The 22,458-nt window shown below is 44.3% G+C and overlaps 2 protein-coding genes across 2 annotated transcripts in view; both read left to right on the top strand.

The window, feature by feature from the left end:
- The window catches only part of Gnal (G protein subunit alpha L), a 140,254-nt gene that overhangs the window by 100,832 nt on the left and 16,964 nt on the right, over nt 1-22,458 (top strand). The window contains exon 5 of the mRNA NM_001191836.2: nt 108-205. Within this exon, the coding sequence (NP_001178765.1) occupies nt 108-205 (98 nt within the window). The remainder of the gene's footprint in view (nt 1-107; nt 206-22,458) is intronic.
- Nucleotides 17,182-19,712, top strand: Chmp1b (charged multivesicular body protein 1B). Its single transcript, NM_001109533.1, has one exon. It carries the CDS (start codon nt 17,323-17,325, stop codon nt 17,911-17,913), a length of 591 nt encoding a protein of 196 aa, NP_001103003.1. The 5' UTR covers nt 17,182-17,322; the 3' UTR covers nt 17,914-19,712.

Below are 22,458 nucleotides of genomic sequence, written 5' to 3' on the forward strand. Positions count from 1 at the left end.
ATCAAAAGAAGCCCTGCCTTTCTCTCTTCTGCCTTGCTGTTTCCTTTTGCTTCCTACTTTGTAAAATATCCTGACCTGTGTTTTCTTGTCACTCTTTCCAACCTTAGGAGTTCTTTGACCACGTGAAGAAGCTGTGGGATGATGAGGGAGTGAAGGCCTGCTTTGAGAGATCCAACGAGTACCAGCTGATCGACTGTGCACAATAGTAAGTTGCTGCCCAGGCCAGACCTCTCTGAAGCCTGATTGTATTCTTGGCTGTGCCCACTGTAGCTCTGAGGTTTCCTAAAAACAGGAATCAAGAGTAGCTTTGACTTCGGAAGTTAACTTTTCTAAAGGAGGTGGCTTTGGCAACATTGTTTCACTGAAGGTATATTCAGTAACATTGCTTCACTGAGGAGGATGTGTTTGGTAACACTGTTTTACTGAAGGAGATGTGTTCAGTAACATTGTTTCACGGAAGAACCAGAATAGGTTTCACTCACTTTGTCCTCTTCTAAGTTCTTTTCATGCGTTTCCTTTCTGCACAGTGTTAAAGGCATATTTGTGAATTATAATTACCTAAACATTCACTATTATATTTTAATTTTGAAGCAAGGTTCCTCTAATTATTTTTTTAATATCAAAATGTGTAGGACTGGAGACATGGCTTGGTGTCTTAAGAGCACTGGATGCTCTTCCAGAGGACCTAAGTTCAGTTCCCAGCACTCACATGGCTGCTCACATCTGCCTGTAACTCCACCTCCAGGGGATCTGGTGCCCTCTGCTGGCCTCCTTGGGCACCTGCACTTGTGCACTAGCATGCACAGAGATATATGCACACACATCTAATTTAAAATAAAATAAAGCCTGTTTCCTATTGTTTCCCTGCTGCATTTTGGAGTCCAGCATAATAAAGCTTACACTGATGTCAGGCAGGTTCTTGTTCCTTTCTCCTGCTGTTTTGGAGCGGTTCTGGACTTGAACCAGCAGTGACTTCAGTGTGTTCTGATTGACTGATCGTGAAAAGGAAAGCAGATTGATTATGACCCAGAAGTGAGAGTTGACCACATACTCCTGGTCATACAACTGCCCCGTAACTAGGGTACAGAGCTTCAACAACGACTTTCGTTATCCTGCTGTTTCCTGTGGGATGAATTTGTGTTCCAGGGAAGAGATGTTTTCATATTGTCTGAGATCAGATACAGGCCAGTGTTGGAGCTCACTCACAGATTCCAGGTAGTTTGTTTTGTGAAGAGGCTTAAACTATCTTCTCTGGAGTTTTGTGGGATAAATGAGTGTGGTGTGAGTTCCTTCAGTGAGGGTTCTTAGGCCATCATTGGTTGATTCCCTTGCAAAGTAAAAAAAGGTTAATCAACGATCCCTTTGTTTAGACACCCCTTTGTCCCCTGAGATACAGAAGCAAGTGGTACATGCTAGTCTGGGGCCCAGATTCAACTATACTGCTGTTCATCTCACGGGCAACGATGACATCAGTTACCTGTTTAAATGCCTTCTAGAATTTGGAATAACACAGCTCTATAGTGTCCTAGTTTAATGAGTTAATTCTAAGTGCACTGGAACTTCCTCTGTGAAGGTCAAACTCACAATAAAGCTGTTGTTGTATGAGAGAAAAATAAAATAACTGTTTCAGAGTCATGACCAGGGTCTGACTCTTAAAGCATGTGGTTATCTTTATGCTTATTACAAAGTTGAGGCAGGAAGCTCGTGAGTCTGAGGTCTGCCTGTGTTATATAACTTCTATCAACCTACACGCTAAAGCAGAAATTGCCAGCATCAGGAATCTCCAGAGGAGCTCAAACCACAATGAAATTCACTTATGTTTGCACCGGAAGTTGGAGTGCAGTGTGTGCTTTGTTGCCTTGTGTCAGTGTCCTTGTAGACACAGCGTTGACACTCATTGTCACTTGAGGAATTGAATTTCTTTTTTTCAAGATTTATTTGTTTTATGTAAGTACCCTGTATGCTGTTGCTGTCTTAAGACAAACCAGAAGAGGGTGTCAGATTCCAGATGGTTTCGAGCCACCACATGGTTGCTGGGAATTGAACTCAGGACCTCTGGAAGAGCAGTCAGTGCTCTTAACCACTGAGCCATCTCTCCAGCCCGAGGAATTTAATTTCTTAAACAACAAAAATGGAAACCTTACTCTTGTGTCAGTGGAGTGGGGAGCTAATGATTTAGCTTCAAGTAGACTGTACAAAAATAAATCTTTTTTTAAAAATGACATAAGTTTGGCCATGAACAGACCAAGAATCAGATGATGTAATAGTTCTGCCGCCACCTGCTGCATGAGACTTGGGACAAAATATTTCAGTGGGAGGGGAAAAAAAGTGGCATCCAGGCCCATGGAGTTGTGATAGGACAAATAAGTTAAGACACCCAAAGCCCTGAGAACAGTGCCTGCCATATGGTTGAGCTCTTGGTAAGTATTAATCTTGCTTATGAGACTGATACCCTGAGGTTCAAAGAGGTAGACAGAGGCATTCCAGAATCACGGTTTCCCAGTAATAGAGGCAACCATAGGAATAGATTGCTGGTTTCCTTCACTTCTGTCCTTGAATACCTCAGAAAGCCCTGAAGAGAAAGTTCCTCATGAATGAGGCTCCTGGCCTCAGCCAGAGATTCCCCTTTCAGGCTTAAGAACATAAAACCCAATTTTCTTACCCTCAGATCTGGCCAAGTCACAGGAAGCTGCCACCTTGGAGACGTGGGAGTCCGACTCTTCATACCTCCCCTTGTACATTTTATCCATCTTAACTTGTGAGGATCATGTTGGCTCAATACCTTTGTCTCCTAAAGACTGATCTTGTTTTACTCCCATGCTCAGTTCAGGGACTAAGGGAATGGAGAACCCAGAGTGTTTTAAGTGGCTATGTAAATGCTTGGGAAATGTAAGCTCCGACCATCTCCCGTCACTGTTGCTTCATAGAAGAAAGTGCATATATGCATCGCATTGGCAGCGGGGTGTGACTGTAATGCTGTGCTGTTTGTCAACTCGTGAGGCTTTGAACTTCTCCGGGGAATGGGTCCTGTGCCATATTTCAGTCGGGCATCACCGTGGGAAGGTAGTCTTCGTCAGTCATGTATGTAACAGAGTCAAACATTGCTGCTGACGTGATCATGCTCTGAAAAGTGTATCATGAGACAGTTCCATTACTGTACAAACTTCACCGAGCTTACATGCTTCTGCAGACCCAGATTGCACTTAGGCCTCCAGGGAAATAAAGACACATACAAATGTTTACTAACCTACCGTTCCCAGGACTTCGATGAATGAAACAGCTCAAGATTAAGTCAAACACAAAAGAAATGATGCAATCAAGAGACAGAGTAAGGACTAGAAGATGGCTCAGAGGCTAAGAGGACTTCCTGCTCTTCCAGAGGACAGGAGTGCAGTTCCCAGAACCCAGATAGCTCACAACTGCCTGTAACTACAGATCCGGGGGGGATCTAATCCCCTCTGTTGGCCTCAGCAGGCACCCACACATACACCACATACACTCACAAAGAGATTCGTACACATGCACACAATAAAAGTTTGTTTCATTTTTAAAAAGAGACAAGGGGAACACTAGATGTGTGAGGCGGCCGCTATCGAACACAGCATAGTGGTTTACAATCCACTCTTTTTCCCACAGTAGGAGGGACATAGTCTGAAATCACAGTTGAAAATGCAGTATGGGAAATACTGCACTGATGACATCATTGTTTCCTTGCCTTATCAAGGATGATGGCTACATGTGACTCGTGGGCTGTTCTTTTGTCTGGCTGGCAGCCCAGTGTGTGGTTCATACCAGCATCATTACAAATGCCAGGGAAATGCACTGTAGCACATTCCGACAGCTGGGAAGACCAGGAAGCAGGATCATTCTGCTCCATATAGTCTTAAGACACTACCATCACATGCTCAGTCCAGAGAACATCGAAGTTTCATGTGCAACATGGGATTGTAACTGAACTAACAAAGCAAGAGCCGGGTATTCAGTGTGCCGCTGACTGGAGACACTGACCCTTGACCCCTTCACAAGTCCACACCACACCCTAGATTCTCACACACTACAGCTTACTCTTGCCAAGCCCCAAGAACTTGACGTAGTTTCTTCCCTTTGCTTTGCTTTCCCCTCATCTAAATTGCTAGGAACAGATCTGACTAATGTCTTGAGTGACTCTGAGTCACCGTGCTATGCTACCCGGCAGTTCTGCACTCTGAACTCCAATGCTTACTTTTATTTTCTTTTTTTAGGAGCTCTATTATTGCATTTTTTATTGGATAGTTTTATGTATTTACATTTCAAATGTTATCCCCTTTCCTGGTTCCCCCCCTCTCCCATCCCCCCTCCTCCTGCTTCTATGAGGATGCCCCCCTCCCACCCACCCACTCCTACCTCAACACCCTGGCATTCCCCTACACTGGGAAAACAAGCCTTCACAGGACCAAGGGTTTCTCCTGTTGATGCAAGACAATGCCATCCTCTGCTACAAATGTGGCTGGAGCCTTGTATACTCTTTGGTTGGTGGTTTAGTCCCTGGGAGCTCGAGGGCGGGGGCTGAGGGCAGGGGGGTCTGGTTGCTTGATATTGCTGTTCTTCCTGTGGGGTTGCAAACCCCTTCAGCTCCTTCAGTCCTTTCTCTAACTCCTCCATTGAGGTCCCCATGCTCAGTCCAATGATTGGCTGCAAGCATCATCATCTGTATCAGTAAGGCTCTAGCAAAGCCTCTTAGGAGACATCTATATCGGGCTCCTGTCAGCAAGCACTTCTTAGCATCAAAATAGTGACTGGGTTTGGTGGCTGCATATGGGATGGATCCCCAGGTGGGGCAGTGTCTGGATGGCCTTTCCTTCAGTCTCTGTGCCAGTCTTTGTCCCTGTATTTCCTCCCATGAGTAAAAGTCATCTTTCTATGCATAATTCTCAGAACCATCTAGAGGAGAGTTCCTTGGTGATGCTGAAATTCTGTTAGGGCCTTAGAAGACTGAGTGGTCCACTAAGACCTAAGAAGCCAGGCCTAGTGTTGCCAGCTTGCAATCCCAACTACTCGGGAGGTAGAGACAAGAAGATAGCAAGTTCAAGGCCTTTTCAGGGCTAGAGCATGAGCCCAAGGGCAGCTTGGTCAGCTTAATGAAAGCCTAGCTCAAAACAAAACTCTAACGAGGGCACTGCCTTTAGTTAAGTGGTTGCCTAGCATGAACGAGGCCCTGTTTAACTTTCAGTACCAGAGTGGGAAAAGTGATATCATGAGAATCTACCAGTTCATAAAAGACTTGGTCTATAGTTCCAGCTATTCACTCTTAGTTATATGCCCAAGAGAAGCACAAACATAGACATCTATACAAACGTGTTCATAGCAACCTTACCCATAATAGCCAAAATCAGAAGCAACCCAAGCACCCATCAACAGATAGATGTACAATGTCCTTGCAATGGGGTGTGTTCAACAACAGGAGAGAAAGGCAGTACGAATGCAGGGGTAGGAAATGGACAGACCTGAGAGACACTAAGCTACGTGATGGAAGCCAAACCCAAAGGGTCACAAATAAATGATCCAGGTATATAGAATGCCCAGGAATGACAAATGTGCAGGTGGTACTAGGGATGAGGGGAAGAAAGACTTAAGTGAGACTCCTCAGGGTAAGCAACCCTCTTAGGATGATGTGTACATGGGTTGCTTTTGTATTGCTATGACAAAATCCCTGGCAGGAACAACTTAAAGGAGAAAGGATTTGTTTTGGCTCACGGTTTCAAGGAGTTCAGTCATCCTGACCAGCAGGGCACAGTGGAGCGGCACACTCACCTTTCGTCGGGTGAGGAGCAGAGAGAGAAATATCAGTTTTCTATTGACTTTCTCGTTTTTTCCAGTCTCTTCTGCACAGACGTCAGCCTGTGGATTGTTAGTGCTACCTACTGTCACCCCTTCAGTTAATTCTCTCTAGAAACACCCAGAAGTGTGACTCACCAATCTCCTAGGTGATTCTGAATACAGTCAAGTTGACAATTATGATTTCCCATTAGGGTGAATGTTCTGGAATTGGCTAATATGCTGGCCATATAAACTTGTGAATATACTAAACCCATTGGGTTCTACACGTCAAAGTGGTGACATTTTATATACATATACTACATAACATATCCGCATATACATATACATCTCAAAAAGAAAGATGACAAGAGGATGGAGAAATGCAAAGCAGAAAAAAATGTTGGCAGGGAGGGGCTGGAAAGATGGCTTAGCAGTTAAGGTCTCTGATTGCTCTTCCAGAGGACCCAGGTTCAATTCCCAGCACCCACATGACAGCTCACAATGGTCTACAACTCCAAGATCTGACACCTTCACACAGACATGTCTTAAAAACACCAGTGCAATGAGATAAAAGTAAATAAAGAGAATATTTTTTTAAAATATGTTTTTTTTAAGTGTCAGGTACATGGTAATCAGGGCTGGCTCTGTGTAGACAGTCACCATGCAGGCCCAGTGACAACAGATTACAGCCTCCTCCTTCAGCCCTCCGTGCGTCAGTGGTTCATAACAACATAGTAGAGACATGCACATATGTTTGCAAGGCCTGCCTCTTCATACTCAGTCAACCAGCAGAGTGTGCCCCCAGAAGCTCCCTGGAAGCTGAAATACATAAACAGGGAGGCGCCTCTGAAATGCACCACACGGGTAAGGCTTGTGAGGCTACTGAGATCTGCTTTAAGCTGTTTGGCACACAAGAAGTAGAAATTTCCTCAGGCTACTTCTTGGAGAGGTAGGAGGGTTTCTCCAAAGTTGACTTTGTCCTGGTTTCAAATCAGTTGTCCTTTGGGGAAGGCCCCTGAGCAGGTGCTTTCTCTTTGGGTTAATAGGTACATTGGCTTCTCTTGAGTTTATTTCTCCCCATTTTCGTCTCCTCCACCTTTCCTTTAGAAGAGCAAATTCCAGATGGAGTGAAGAGCTAGTGTCCAGCCCAGGCCGCCTCAAACGTGTCCCTCTAGCCAGTGACTGGAACTGGCTCCTCTAATCTAAGTCTGTAGTCACTTCTATGTCCCCTGAGCAGGAACTACCGCTTCCTGCAACAGTGCATGCCTACCTGGGGGTGAGAACAGCAGGAATCAGCGTTCCCACTGAGTTTGAAACGCCCCACTCTGGTACAAATGTCTTTTTAGCACCGAGCAAACTGCAAATCACCAGAGATTATATTTTATTCCAAGTTCCCTGGTTCCTGCTATGAACATTTAAACACAGTCTACTGAATTATCCCCCCCAAATGCATTTCCTCTAAGGCCTCATAATAAGTGATTAAGTAACCATGGAAACAGCTATTTTAGGAGAGAGAAAATTGAGTCTTTGGAAGATCTCTGTAAAATCAGACTTCACTTAATGTAACTTTCAACACCACCCAGTGCGGGCGCCTGTGCTTTGTACCAACACATAAGCTCATTTAGAAGCACATCCATTTCAGTAATTGGCTTGGGAAGACTCTTAGACTATCAAGGAAAAGAAGAATCAGGAAACTCTTATCCTACAGTCCAACTCTGTCCTTCCTCAACAGCCAGCAGTTTCCCCAGCCCCATCTACCATCTCTGATTCTGACTTCAACTGTACGGCTCGCTGCCAAGTCCTGGGAATACTACGCTCTTAGAATAATCTAGAAATTATTGGCACTTAGTTAAGTTCAACTTCAAAACTGGCCTTTTGTGGGTAATTTTAAAATGATTAAACAAAGAATTTAGAAGACACGTATTACATACACTATATCACTATATATTTGAAGTCATCAAAAACTATAACCGTCACCAAGATGGATAAACATGTTATTCTTAATTGTCCTCTTCAACTTCGTTGTTAGATACATTTGTTTTTCAGATTTATTTTATAGATCTGAAACGCTAGAACTCTCCCTTCCTGCTTATGGGCTGTTGTTTTTTGTTTGTTTGTTTCTTTCTCTTTTGCTGTGGGAGACGATAGTGTGTTGGAGAGAACACAAATAAATAAAACCTGAGCAGAAGTCTCTCAGCTCCAGTCCACCCCCAGTCCATCATTTCTTCCATCACTGTTTGTAAATGTCTGCCTTATAGCCTATCAAAAATTTTTTAACTAATTTATTTTTTTAGATTTGTGTGGGTCTATGTGCAATGTGTAGAAGGGTGTTCACATTTATATTCACATGTGTGGGTATGCTTGCAAGTTCCCTAGTTCCCCAGTTCCTGCTGGGAACATTTATAGTCAGAAGACAAGGCTTGGGTGTCAGTTCGTGCCTTCCACCTTGTTTGAGACAAGACCTCTTTTTCCCCCACTGTGTATGCCAGGCTAGCACGCACAAGCGCTTCCAAGCCTTCTCCCAACCTGAGCACCATCCCTAGAATTACAGACAGGTATGCACACTCCCATGTCAGGCTTTCTGTCTGTTCTGAAGGCCAAAACTCAGTCCTTACATTAGCATGACAAGGCTTTTAACTTTCTGCGCCATTGCCCCAGCCCACATGATTTTGAGTAGAAAATGTTTTAAAGTACCTGGGAAGAAGGACTCCCTTGCAGGAAGATCTCCAGTGGGTTCTCATGCATCCCTCTATTTGATAGACACTCTGTATAAAAGCCAAGATGACAAGACAGTGGGGTTCCCTGGTCCAGGCCCCTTCCCGGCTGATCACAAGTTTCTAAAACTCTTTGCCATTTGCTCTGCACTGCTGGAATTTCTTGGTGATCGTGCTAAAAGACCTTCAAATGATCAGTAACATAAAACACGAGTTTCTTTTTGATAGCTTACAGCTATATTGGTTAATATTCATTAGAAATGAAACCGTGTGTCCCACAGACCCAGGTGCAGCCAAGAAGCTGATGTGGCTGGTGGTGAGGACCAAGGACCCGCCCTCTCCCACTCCTGCACTGCCTCGTGTCCCTTTGTTGGCTCCAGGTCATGACTTCAAAAGCAGTACCAGTTTTCAGGATTTATAACAAGAGAGGGAAGGCAGCAGACACCAGGCACCAAAGCAAAGTGGCAAATTTCTAGAACAAATGGTCCAAAGTAAAATGCAATTTCACTGGAGGAACATTTATTACTCATGTTTACATTTATAGCCTTTAATCGCTACCAATGAGCCAGAAGTAAACATTGTTTAAAACGAAGTTGAAGCTCAGTGATTAAAGGTGACTTAATTCGTGGGTGCTGGGGAGATGGCTCAGTGGTTAAGAACACTGGCTGCTCTTCCAGAGGACCTGGGATCGATTCCCAGCAACCACATGGTGGCTCACACCTGTCTGTAACTCCAGTTCCAGGGAATCCTACACATTCATGGGTAAAAATGCCAATGCATGTTAAAAGATGACTTTATTCATTCACTGGGTTTGTTGTCCAGTTCTTTCCTACTAGGGGAGAGGCTGTGCTGAAATACTCTGGTATGTGTCCACCACAGGTTACAAATGGAAACCAATACACTTTGCGTTTGCCTTATAATCATATGAAATACTTTACACAGAGTCATGCAGAAGTATGACAAGGAAAACAGTTCAATCATCTTCCAACTTTAATCCCAAATAGTCCGTGGCGACACTCCACATTCCTTAATAGAATATCTGGAAAACAAAACTTCTGCCTCACTGAGGACCACTGAGGACATGACAGCTATCCTATGCAGAGCCTAGGCCAGAGTCTGGCCTCCTGCTCGTCTGCTGCTGGACGGAGTGTGTGGTGCACAACCTGCTCTTCACCACTTACTTGCTCACACGGGAGCTGGTTCATCTTTTTCTTTCTTTCTCTCTTTCTTTCTCTCTTTCTTTCTTTTTTTTTTTAAGATTTATTCATTTATTATATATAAGTACACTGTAGCTGTCTTCAGACACACCAGAAGAGGGCATCAGATCTCTTTACAGATGGTTGTGAGCCACCATGTGGTTGCTGGGATTTGAACTCATGACCTCTGGAAGAGCAGTCGGGTGCTCTTAACCACTGAGCCATCTCTCCAGCCCTCTCTCTTTCTTTCTTAATTACTTTTTTTTTTTACACTCTAGCCATTGCCTCCCTCCTGGTTTCCCCTCCCACAGTTCCTCATCCCATTCCTCCTCTCCCATCTCTAAAAGGATGCCCCCACACACACACACCACAATGTCTGCCAGGCCTCTCCACTCACTGGGGCCTCAAGTCTCTTGAGGGTGAGCCACATTTCCTCCCTCTGAGGCCAGAGCAGGCAGTTCTCTGCTGTATATGTGTCGGGGGCCTCAAAACAGCTCGTGTACGCTGCCTGGTTGGTGACTCCGTGTCTGAGAGATCTCAGGGGTCTGGGTTAGTTGAGACTGCTTGACTTCCTATGGGGTCGCTCTCCTCCTCAGCTTCTTCCAGTGACTGGCCCAACTTGGGCATCGGATCTCTTTACAGATGGTTGTGAACCACCATGTGGTTGCTGGGAATTGAACTCAGGACCTCTGGAAGAGCAGTTGGGTGCTCTTAACCGCTGAGCCATCTCTCCAGCCCCCTGGCCCAACTTGGAATCCATCTCAAGGGGAGGCTCCAGGGCCTGACACTATTACTGATGCTATGGTGTGCTTACAGACAGGAGCCTAGCATGGCTGTCCTCTGAGAGATCCAACAAGCGGCTGACTGAAACAGATGCAGATATTTACACCCGACCATTGGACTGAAGTCAGGGTACCCTGTGGTTGAATTAGGGAAAGGCTGGAAAATGTAGTTCCATAATGAAAGCTTGTCTTGAAATCGCTAAAAGATGCTGGCAAGGAATCCCTCATCACGCCTCTCCCTAGGGCTTGCACCTGCTCTCCATACAGTTGCATGATCGCCTCTCCTTAGCAGAAGCCGCTGTGGTATGCAGACACTCCATCCCTTTTGTATAATGAAAATATGAAAAAATATATCTAAATTCCATAAGTTCTTTTCCACACAGATGGACTATCTATCGCCTAGGTGTGTTAACTCTTCACTTGAGGTTACTGGGGGTGGGAGTAACAATGTTTTTTCTTCTTTGAGATTTTCATACATATATACAACATACCATGATCCCAGCTATTCCCCACTCCCCCTCCAACTCTCCCTAAACCCCTCTCCCATCTCCCACCTTTTTTTTTGTTCTCCATTTTAACTTACATTTTAATTCAAATCGAGTCCAACTAGTGTTGCCCTGCTGTTTCACCACAGCCCAGAACGTGGCCTAGCACATCACCGGCAGTCTATATTTTCAACTGAATGGCTGTTTGTATTGTAGGTCTCCTTTTTCCTTCCTTCCCCACTATCTTAGTCCACCATGTCCATATATACAAAAGTAATGTTCCTATAACTCTAACCTAGTTAAAGGCACAATGTCTGCTTATAGTATCATTCAAAGTCCTTCAAAAGAAGAACAATCGGGGTTGGGGAATTATCTCAGTGGTAGAGCGCAAGCGCAAGGCCCTGGGTTCGGTCCCCAGCTCAGGGGAAAAAAAAAAAAAGAAGAAGAAGAACAATCACAGTGTCCATCAACTGGTGAGTGGTTAACAAAATACACTATGTCTGTGGAATGAAATATTATTCGGGAATAAAAAGAATGAGGCTTTCTGGCATGTGGGGAAGGGGCTCGTGGTATCTAGGTGGTAGGGAGTGAGCTGAGCATGGATAGGGCGGGGTCTAACCCCTAGTGCCACAAAATAGAAAAGAATGAGGTCATACTACAAGGCCTCCTTCACAATAGAAGTATTTACTGCCTCCGGGACAATGAGAAGCTGGAATGATCCCTTATGTAAGTAGATTCCCTCCTTCCAGTTATGCAATTAGAACGTTCAGAGTGGATTTCAGAATGTAAGGAAGCTAGCTGCTCTTTAAGAATTTCACATTGAAGAAAGCCGTCTGAAAGAGGGGTTCCCTAGGCTGATACGTGTGCCAGTTATTCAAAAGAAGTAACTTTATTGTAGTAAATTCCATTGATCACATGATAACTGGGGTCCTTCCTATCTGTGGTCAACATTTGAGATATAAATATTATTCCATTATGATAAAAAATGGTATCATGGAATATGAACACAGTTTTCATTTGTTTATGGACCCCGCTGTTTATATGGGTGTCCTGGTTTCACATCCTAATTGGTATTAATAAAAACTTACTGCTTGGCATTATTTCGGGGAATAATAATGTAAGATCCCTAATCTGGCTGCCTCTCACAGGCAGCAACTGCTAAGGAAGAAACCGTGCTTTGCTATGACTTTCTAGTAAGAGGTGATCAGAGACTAAATATATCTTCCAAGACAGAAAAGACCCAAGAGATCATTTTGCCAAAAAAGGTAACTTTGTATTGTTTTCAAGTGAATACATTCAATCATGTTTCAGATCTCTTAAGAAACTAGTATGAAGTTAACACTGACAACAGGGTCAGTTTCCCACTCTGGTGTGACCAGAACAGTTGTGGCTATCCCTTTGAATGTTCAGGCGGCTGGTTCTGGGTCCCACAAACGTCCAGCTCTGTGGCCACTGAAGTTCCTTATGTAGTCATAAGATGACAGAAGTGTTTGCACAGAACATGTACACATCCTCCTGTGCGCTAAATCTTCCCCAGACGACTCATGCTGTTTGTATGGTATCGGTGCTTTTAGAGTGGTTACACAGAGATGGTACGGAATGAAGACAAGAGAAGCCTGTGCATGTTTGGACCAGACTCTTTTCTTTTTTTTTTTTTTTTTTTTTTTTTTTTTGGTTCTTTTTTTCGGAGCTGGGGACCGAACCCAGGGCCTTGCGCTTCCTAGGTAAGCGCTCTACCACTGAGCTAAATCCCCAGCCCCCTTTTCTTTTTTATTAAATATTGTCACTCTTCAGTCAGCTTAAGCACACGTGGAGAATTTGAAGATAAAGAGAAGATGCCCATTTCCCTCCAGAAGTATGCACTTACTTCTCAGAGACCTGGGAAGCCTTCCAGCAGATGGGGCTTCTGGGAAGAGAAACCGTAATAGACAGTCCTGGACTGTTAACAAAGAACAGAACAAAAATCCCCCAAGGTACCAGAGCCGATGAAAAACTGTTGTCACCGTTTCCTTATTTCACTTCACATAAATGAACTGACTTTTTTTTTTCCCAGTTTGGGTTAATGTTAATGGAAATTCAATCACTTTTCTTTTTTGTTCCCCATCCTAATCACTTCTGCAAACCTACTTTCTCCATGTGACTTACTGGTGAATGGTACTTTTGGCACATTGGTGTAGGTGCAGGGAGGCAGGTCTTGCTTTTTTTATTTTCTGGACTTTGCTGGTACTAAGCAACACTATACTGAGCTCTAGGTCCCATTACTAGCTGGGACCTAGGATCCATTTATTTCTTCAAATCACTTCCCTGAGCTTTTCCTGGCGGTTCCCAGAGAGAAATGGCCACACTTCAGCCTCCCTCCCTAAGTTCATTGAGAATGCTTGACAAGCACCCCTGAGCCCTTCCATAAAAAGAAACTCTATGGAAAATAAAACATTCTACTTATGAAGATATCACGAATCACTCGGGTTTGCCTACTATCCTTGTCCCCTCTGCTGCTCTTTTAGCCTGGAGCTCAGGAAACATATGTGGAGTAAAGACATGGACCAGCATGTCAATCACAGAGAAGCAACTGAATTTCCGTTACACTAAACTGCACCAAGCTGCAAAATGGAATCAGTAAATATTTGTGGAATACAAGATGGACTAGAAGATTCCAGCACAGCTCTACCACATTCACAGGAAGGCACACATTATATTTTAAATGCCCCCACCCTTTTGCCCAACTGGATGCACAGGAAAGAACACATGCTGGTCTAAACAGACCATAGAGACCACGACCTTGAGCGGAATGTAAGGAATGGATTGCCGGATGCAGACATGGTAAGAGCATCCTCAGAGATAACTACTGAGACTCTGACTCGAACACCTACGTGGACAGAGGTGTATGTAAATAAGGATTAGGGGGGCTGGGGATTTAGCTCAGTGGTAGAGCGCTTACCTAGGAAGCGCAAGGCCCTGGGTTCGGTCCCCAGCTCCGAAAAAAAGAACCAAAAAAAAAAAAAGGATTAGGACGGAGGTGGTCTTATTTCACAGATTATCTACTGCCAAGGGGCAGCTGTGTGACAGTCTCAGGAACAGACTAAAACACTTGCCGCACAAGGGTGTGCCTGGGAGGTTTTGCTTTAAGTCATGTTGGGTTAGAGGGTATCCATGGAAGAGAAGAAGCAGAGCCTAGGGTACTCAAGGAGAGAAGAGCACCTGCCAAGGACAGAGTCAGCCTTCTCTTCATGTGCCAAGCTGCTATGATAGATGGTCCCTAGACTCCTCCCCCACTGAGAAGTGGCCAATCATGGTTCACTGAGTGCAACGACTTTTAGTGCCTATTCCACACCCTACATTAACCTTGTAATTGGTTCCAGTCATCAGTCTTCTCAGGGGGACTATTACTCAGTCAATTTATATTGGTAGGATAAGCAATGACCATTTGTTTTGTTACTTTTGTGTTTAGGTTTTTGACACTGAGTCTCACTGAGCATCTCAGGCTAGCTTAGAGTTTTGTATCTTCTGGCCTCAGCCGTCTTTGTGCTGGCATTACACGTGGACACCACTGCACCTAGTCTGCTTGTTTGTTTGTTTTGGTGCTAGGGATCAAATCTAGGGTCTTGTGGATGATAGGCAAGCATTGTCACAACTGATCTGCACCCTCAGCCCCAAGATTTCTTTGTTCTTGTTATCCATATCGGATTGATCTGTCACTGCTTCTGGGGTATCCAGGGAATCTGATGTCAACACTTAACCAAAGGTGTGGTCTCTGCCAAGTTATGCCTAGGTTTCCTTGCCTGGATACTGGAGCTATTAATAGAGTCTCCCTACTCCTGTGTGAGGGTAAAATGAACTTATTTATGGAAAGTGTTGAACAATGCCTAGCAGTTACGAATTTAATAAGCAGTGGCTGTCATTAGCTCCATCTGTCAGAGTTTGCCATGATTGTATTCCAAACCATCCCACCTAATTAGAGTTTGTCATGAAGAAAGCTATTGGCTAGGACGTAGCTCAGTTTAGAGTGTTTGCCTAGTATTCACGAGGCCCTTGGTTCCATCACCATGATTACGAAAAAAGAAAAAGAAAAGAAAAGAGCAAGGGAAAGAGTGCAGAAAGGCCAGGGATCTAAAGGGGGAGGAGCTAGTAGGCTGACGGTGAGCAGAGAAGCTCAAAACACCCTCTGTTCTCACGTTGGATACATTAATATATGACATTCATAGAAAAGCTTCCCTTGGAGGTAGAGCTTTGCTGCGATGGGAGCTGAGTGCTAAGTTTACTGTATAGGGTAATGTCCCAACTTCTCGGCCACACTCTCGGTCCATAAAACGTCCTTAGACACACCGTCTGTACCCACTTGCAATGGGACAGCAGAATAATCCTCCCTACTATCCAGTAGTTAATGTCATAACAGATGTGAACCAGACATATGTTCCATGCTATAGCAACCTTACAGAATCCAGCTGCCCCACAGTAGGGGACCTTAGAAGGCTCCACGGGGGAGGGAGGCCTCAGTAGAAACAAGCGTGAGGAAGCAGTCCCTTGACCTCAATCTCTACTTTGGTCAGGTGACACAAATCTTGAACAGTTTCCAATATGCAGTCTGGTTTGACGGGCAGAGAAACAAAATCTGCCCTATAGAGTACGGAAGCCTGTGTGCCCTGTCTCAGGCAGCGATGGTATAGCCAAGAGCTTTGTTCTGAGGAAATGCCCATGGCACAGGTCCACTTTGACTGATTGACAAGCTATCACATGAATGATGCAGGACCCTGGACTAAAATAATCTCTAGACAGAATCTGCTCACTTCCTCGGTATCTTCTGCTAACTGGTGAGGGCAGTGGGCCTTCTGCTGTCTTGTGAGGGCTGTGTGGGAGGGAAGTTTGTAAAGGATAAGCTACAGCACATATCGCTGCCACAGAAAGCCAACATGTATTTTTAAAGCTCCTCACAGGCAGTGACGGGCTTGATGTGTGCCCGTGTGTGGGTCTCTGCCCCTCGCCATTCGCTCCTGCATAATCTAAGATGGCAGATAACCTGTCAGAACTCAATGTGAGCAAAGCATCTTGGATATTTATAAAACACTAGAAAGATAAATTCGTACCAGCAAAAGATGGGTCCTTTCGTTGCTCAGGAACAGGAAGGATTGGGATGGCAAATGCCAGCCAGTTCTCCTGTAAACTGGGCAAACAGCTATGGCGAGGAGTTAGATCAGAAAGGAGGCATCTGGGGTTGGGGATTTAGCTCAGTGGTAGAGCGCTTGCCTAGCAACCGTAAGGCCCTGGGTTCGGTCCCCAGCTCCGAAAAAAAGAAAAAAGAAAAAAGAAAAAAAAGAAAGGAGGCATCTGAGCTCCTGCACATATTGCAAGCAAAGACCAAGACACAGGCCCTGGACAGCTTTTGTCTTCTGGAATGGATTCGGGTTACCCTTATGCGTAAAGAAAGCTGGGGCTGGGGGAGTTCGGGAGAAGTAGCTACTTTGCAGCTTTTTAACCCAGCACCCAAACACCCCTCCAAAGCTGGCTGTCGTGGCTATTCCTGGTTGTCAACTTGACTATATCTGGAATGAACTACAATCCAGAATTGGAATGCTCACCTTTGATCCCAATCTTGAGGCGGGGAGATACAAGTTTCTAACCTGGATCTTGGTATAGAGATCTTGAGGCAAAGTGGCTATGAATCCCAGGAGCCTAAGGCAAGGAGATCTCTGAGTTCAAGGTCACCTGGGACAAAGCAAGCCCCATGCCCAAGCAGAGTGGCACACACCTTTAACTGGGGCACACCTTCTGCTGGAGATTTACATAAGGACATTGGAAGAAGGAAGAGTCTCTTTTCTTCCTGCCTGCCTGCCTGCCTGCCTCATGGGACTGAGCCACTGCTAGATCTTTGGACTTCCATTCACAGCTGCTGCTGATCATTGTCGGGAGTTGGACTACAGTATGTAAGTCATCAACCGATTCTCATACTATATAGAGACTACCCATAAAGTTTGACACTCTAGGGAACCCTGACTAAGACACTGCCCAAGTTTGGAGCCTGGATATTTTTTTGCACACAGGTCTGGACTACACTCCCAAACAAAAGTTTTGTGAATTCGCTCCTAGTTTAGTTGCTTTAGAAACTACGCGGAAAAAGCCAGCGTTCCGGTAGAAAAGAAACAGGCGCCTAGGTGGGCGGGGCCGGGGCTGTCCGTCACTCGGGCACAGCCCTCCCATCAATTCGCCGCAGCGCAGAGTTTGACGTCACTGTCTGCGCCGCATAGCGTAGATACAGGAAGTGAGACCAAAACAAAGAAGCGCCGGCCGGGAGTGGACCTCCTTGCGCCGGTGTACCTGCTGCTTCGCTCCGGCCCACCCCGCGACCTTGTCCAACATGGAGAAACATCTGTTCAACCTGAAATTCGCGGCCAAAGAACTGAACAGGAGTGCCAAAAAATGCGACAAGGAAGAAAAGGCCGAAAAGGCCAAAATTAAAAAGGCCATTCAGAAGGGCAACATGGAAGTTGCGAGGATACACGCCGAAAATGCCATCCGCCAGAAGAATCAAGCGGTAAACTTCTTGAGAATGAGTGCACGAGTGGATGCGGTCGCTGCCAGAGTCCAGACTGCAGTGACGATGGGCAAAGTGACCAAGTCCATGGCGGGTGTGGTTAAGTCGATGGACGCGACGTTGAAAACTATGAATCTGGAAAAGATCTCAGCTTTGATGGACAAATTCGAACACCAGTTTGAGACCCTGGACGTCCAGACTCAGCAAATGGAAGACACGATGAGCAGCACGACGACGTTGACCACTCCCCAGAACCAAGTGGATATGCTGCTCCAGGAAATGGCAGATGAGGCGGGCCTCGATCTCAACATGGAGCTGCCTCAGGGCCAGACCGGTTCCGTGGGAACGAGCGTAGCTTCGGCTGAGCAAGATGAACTGTCCCAGAGATTGGCCCGCCTTCGGGATCAAGTCTGACCGCCGAACGAGTCCGAGATTTCCTTTGGACGTGCTCTCTGTGTTTTATAGAGAGATGTCCTAGAATTGTGCCAGAATGCCGAACAGTCTTCTAAGAACCTACAGCCCCCTCCAGATAACGCTAAGAAATTCCAGTTTTTCTCCACTTCTAACTGGATTTTAAAACTCTTTATAGCTTATGATGATGTGTATTTTTATAGCTGCCTTTTAACAGAACTGGTTCATTTGCTCTACATAAATCTAGAAAAAAAATCAGCAGAACTCTAGCTCTCGTGTATTCCGTTTTCACTTAAAATTATCAGACTGAAGTTTAGTGTGGTTGATGGTACATAGACTGACAAGAAGCGCATAAAAATGAAAGGAGGAATCGGTACTTAGTTTAGTAACAAATGTGTAAACACTTCAACTTACTCGGTGGGAAATACTTTCTGTATATCATTTGGTTTTCTTTGTTTTTGCTGTCAAAGAACGACTGCAATTGACTTAATTTATTCTCATAACTTATACTAAAGTTATCTTAGAAGATTATTGCAGAATACTCTTTACATTCTGTTAGTTCATGTATTAATGGAGTTTGTGTAACTGGGAAAAAATGCCAAGTAACTTCGTTTATTATCAGGAAAAATTAAATGTTTTTGTTTATATTCTTTAACTCTAGCCAAGAGTTCTGAAGACTTCAGCTTAAGATAGTTTCTAATTAAAATAATCTCTAGTTGTTTTCTAATGAAAGTCAACCTTTAATAGTTTCCTGATCAAAATCATGTTCATCAACATGACAGTCCTATTACATGCCAAACATTGCCAAAGAACTGCTGATTTGGTCTGGCTAAGCCCTGGGACTGTAATTATAGGTTTTGTTTTTATTTAATAACCAAACATATAAATAAAATTAGAACAGCATTTTTTAAGTTCTATTTGTATTATTTTGTCTTAAAACAACAACTCTTTTAAAGCCTCAAAAAGCACAACTTAATGCTATAGATATATAAAACTTAAATGTACATTTAGCCAGCTAGAAGTCTAGAAGAAAGGAATTGAGATGGGATTAGAAGGAAAGAGAGAGGCTGAAAGCCACCAGCCGCATCTGCCTTCCTTTATAGCCTCGGGTGTGAAGCAAAGCAACTCCCACTTTTCTTCCTGTCCTCAAATCACAGAGAACAACCTGTGTTTGCTTGGCATATATATTAACCTAAGTTAAGTACTTACAAAGTTCCCTTTTATCCAGTTTCCCCTTTTCCTGAGTTTCATTTTGTTTCGTTTTTTCCGTTAAGAGTATTGCAATGTTTCAGACAAAGAGCCTCTGTAAAACTCTGAAAAATTCATTACTAGAGTATGGTTTCCCAGGTAAATAGTGTTTAATGAAAAAAGTATAAGAGTCCACTGATGAGTATTGGTTCTCAGAGTTAAGGAGTGTGTGTGATGTATGTGTGTATGTGTGTACATGAACATGCATATATACACATTTTTTCATGTCTGCCCTAAGGGACATCTAACTGCCCCATGTCCTCTCTCAGTGGTCCTTTAGCAGACATGTGACTTCTTATATACACAGTTATGCTAACTCGGGTGTGTAATGAATACAGTATGCCTTAATCCTTTTTCCTGGAAAACCTTGGTTAATTACAGCTTTAAAAAAAATAGCTCAGGATTGACTCCTTGGTAAATTTTATACTGCAAGTAACTCCATCACATTATATTTTGTGAGATTGAAGTATGCAATATATGCTTAAGCTTTCTTGAAGTATGTTCATTTCATACCACATGAATGTACATTTATATGATCCATAAACATTATTTTCAAAAGTACTACAGGCCCATGAGTTATTTCCTCGCTTTTAGAATGGATGCAGTTTTGAATTTTTAAATCATGAAAAGTGGATAAATATATTTTTAATGACATATCATTACTTGTGAGTATGGATCTCAGTATAGAAACAGAATGAATGCCGCATCCATGAGACCTTGGGCCAGATTCCCAGCACCACAGAAGAGGGGAGGGGTGACTATTAAGATATTAGAGAATGGGGTTGGGGATTTAGCTCAGTGGTAGAGCGCTTGCCTAGCAAGCACAAGGCCCTGGGTTCGGTCCCCAGCTCCGGAAAAAAAAAAAAAAAAAAAAGATATTAGAGAAAAAACAACTCATGATAGATTTGGTTCAAAAGTTGTCCTCGGTCCTGGATTATCTTATCTGGGTAGCATGGCATTTTCTAATACATCCCTGGGAGCCTTGTTTCTTAATCTGAATGTTTCTTTGTGGAAACAGCATTTTTTCTAAATGGAGTTTTAGGATTAATGGGAGGAAAAAACAGACTGATGTGCAAACTCAACTTTCCTGTATTAGTTTACTTTAGTGCAAGGCCCAGAAGTGTGTTATCAGAGCACTCTAACCAAACTGCTTTTCTTCCTACTACCTTTGATTTGGGGGGCAGAGGAAGGGGAACACATGTAAGTTCCAGTCTCCTCTGGTGACCTTATTAACCTGGTCTATATGTAACCATTAGTGAAGGAGTTCCCTGCAATACATAACAACAGTCTCCTGGGGCATTTGTTGTCAAAACATAGCTCAAAGCTACCAGCAAAACCTACCAAGTAAGGGACCTTAAGCAAACTGGTGAATGGTCTTATTTCTTTTCTTTCTTCCTTCCACTGCCTTGTCTAGTGAGCTGGTAAGCCAGTCTCCCCAAGTTCATTTTCTACAATTACATTGTCAGGCTCATAGGGAGCGGAACCGGACAGCATCTGGTCACACAGTAGCGGTGTCTCAGACACTCATGCCTTGCATGTATTTGTGTTCCCTGATAACCACTGGCAGACAGGTAAGGCCAGTACAGTGAGCTCAGGCCAGAGTCCTAGTGCTTTCTCACCAAGTGGATATTTATATTCTTCAGTACTTTCTTATCTTATAAAAAGTACTTATGATTCAGAGGAAAACTTTTACTTTCCTTAACAGTTACATCTTGCTCGCTCTCTCTCTCTCTCTCTCTTTTTCCACAAAGAAATTATTTAAAATGTGATTGATGACAAGGAGTTGGCGCTTTTCCTCAGGTCCACCGTCTCATTACAAAAACTATCTAATGGCCTGTTCATGACTATCAGGTCCCAGCTTATCCCCACTTCCTGAGCATCTTCATAGCCACAGACTTTTGAGTTATTCTCGTTGAAACACTGTTGCAAGCATACATACCTTCAGTGATAACAGGAAATGCTGGAAAATAGCAAAGTCAATGGGTGGGGTGGGGAGCGGAAGCTGGTCTTTAACCCACTTTGTAGATCAGGTAAACCTTGAACTTGGAATTTCTTTGCCACAGCCTCCCTAGTAACAGATTAGAAACCTACGGCACCATGCTCATTCTCCCTTAGTATCCAACAACACAAGTTTCTTGGTTTTGGTTTTTTCTTGCTTTCTTTTTTCTTTATTTACGGTTGAAGTTCTTTTGTGGTTTTGCAGCTCTGTATAGCACTCTGAACTACAAAGGGACAATCTTCCGTGTCCCAGTGTTTTCTGCTTCCTGTCACGTCCCAATAAAGGAGAATGTTACAACTCTGGAAGACCTTTCTAAGTCCTCCGTCCCATTAGTTGCGAGCCCCAACTTGATGAAGTGCTCCTGTGGGTTGCTAGGACCTAGGCCAAAGGTCAGAACTGGACAGAATTTTGGAAACCTCCTTTGGAAGGACAGTGGGGGACATGGGGGTGTCCTCATCTCCTTTGCCTCTTTCCTTGGCGTCTCAGTCTCAGAACTCGAACAGGCTTCAGGAAGGTTCCTACCACTTCCCTCCCACCACTTCCTCTGGAAGGCAGTGTTGAATTTCATCCCTCGAGAACCTCAGATGTACTCTCTGTCAGCCATTCCTCAGCCTTCCTACTTTGCAAGAATTATCATCCAAGTATGTTACATTCACCCACCTGCCTCCACCCTGTGTGCACCCTGCTTTAAATTGGTTGCTTCCTCAGCTGACTCTGACTCCTGCCACCAGCTTCCTATTTCACCTTTCGCTCCTAGCCCTTCTTGTCAAGGCCCTGCTCACTGCCTCTCTCGGTTGAAGGAGAAGTGAGTGTGTGCTCCTTCTATGAATGCTTCCTGAAGACCCGGCACTGCCCTAAGTACTGGGGACTTCAGAGTCCCCAAGACAAAGACCTGCATTCTGGGTCCCTCCCATAACCTGGAAAGCCAGGCTTCGTGGTTGTCTAAAACAGGCTCTGACCTCTGAGAGGTGGGGGAGGTGGCCTGCTACCTAGGACCCAGAAAGACACTTGAAAGATGACAGCAGGCTGATTCACCTGCCACACCCTACACAGATCTGGTCATCCTGTCCTTGAACTGACTTAACACTGAGAGTTGCTGCTAGGCATGGACTGAGAACGCTTCGGATACTCTCACACTCAGTCATCCTTCCACACCCTCACCCTATTCGACCACCATTGCTCACACCGACCTCCTCTCAGATCTCACACTCATATTCTCACAAACACAGCCAAGCATAAACGCAACACACAGGCAAACTCATGCACACTCAGACTTCCATACGTATGCTGGTTTTGGGTTC

Source organism: Rattus norvegicus, chromosome 18 (assembly GCF_036323735.1).
Source record: "Rattus norvegicus strain BN/NHsdMcwi chromosome 18, GRCr8, whole genome shotgun sequence".
Lineage (NCBI taxonomy): Eukaryota > Metazoa > Chordata > Mammalia > Rodentia > Muridae > Rattus > Rattus norvegicus.

What these genes read in the sequence shown, in the direction of transcription:
- Chmp1b (NM_001109533.1), top strand. Translation starts at nt 17,323, where the DNA reads ATGGAGAAACATCTGTTCAACCTGAAATTCGCGGCCAAAGAACTGAAC.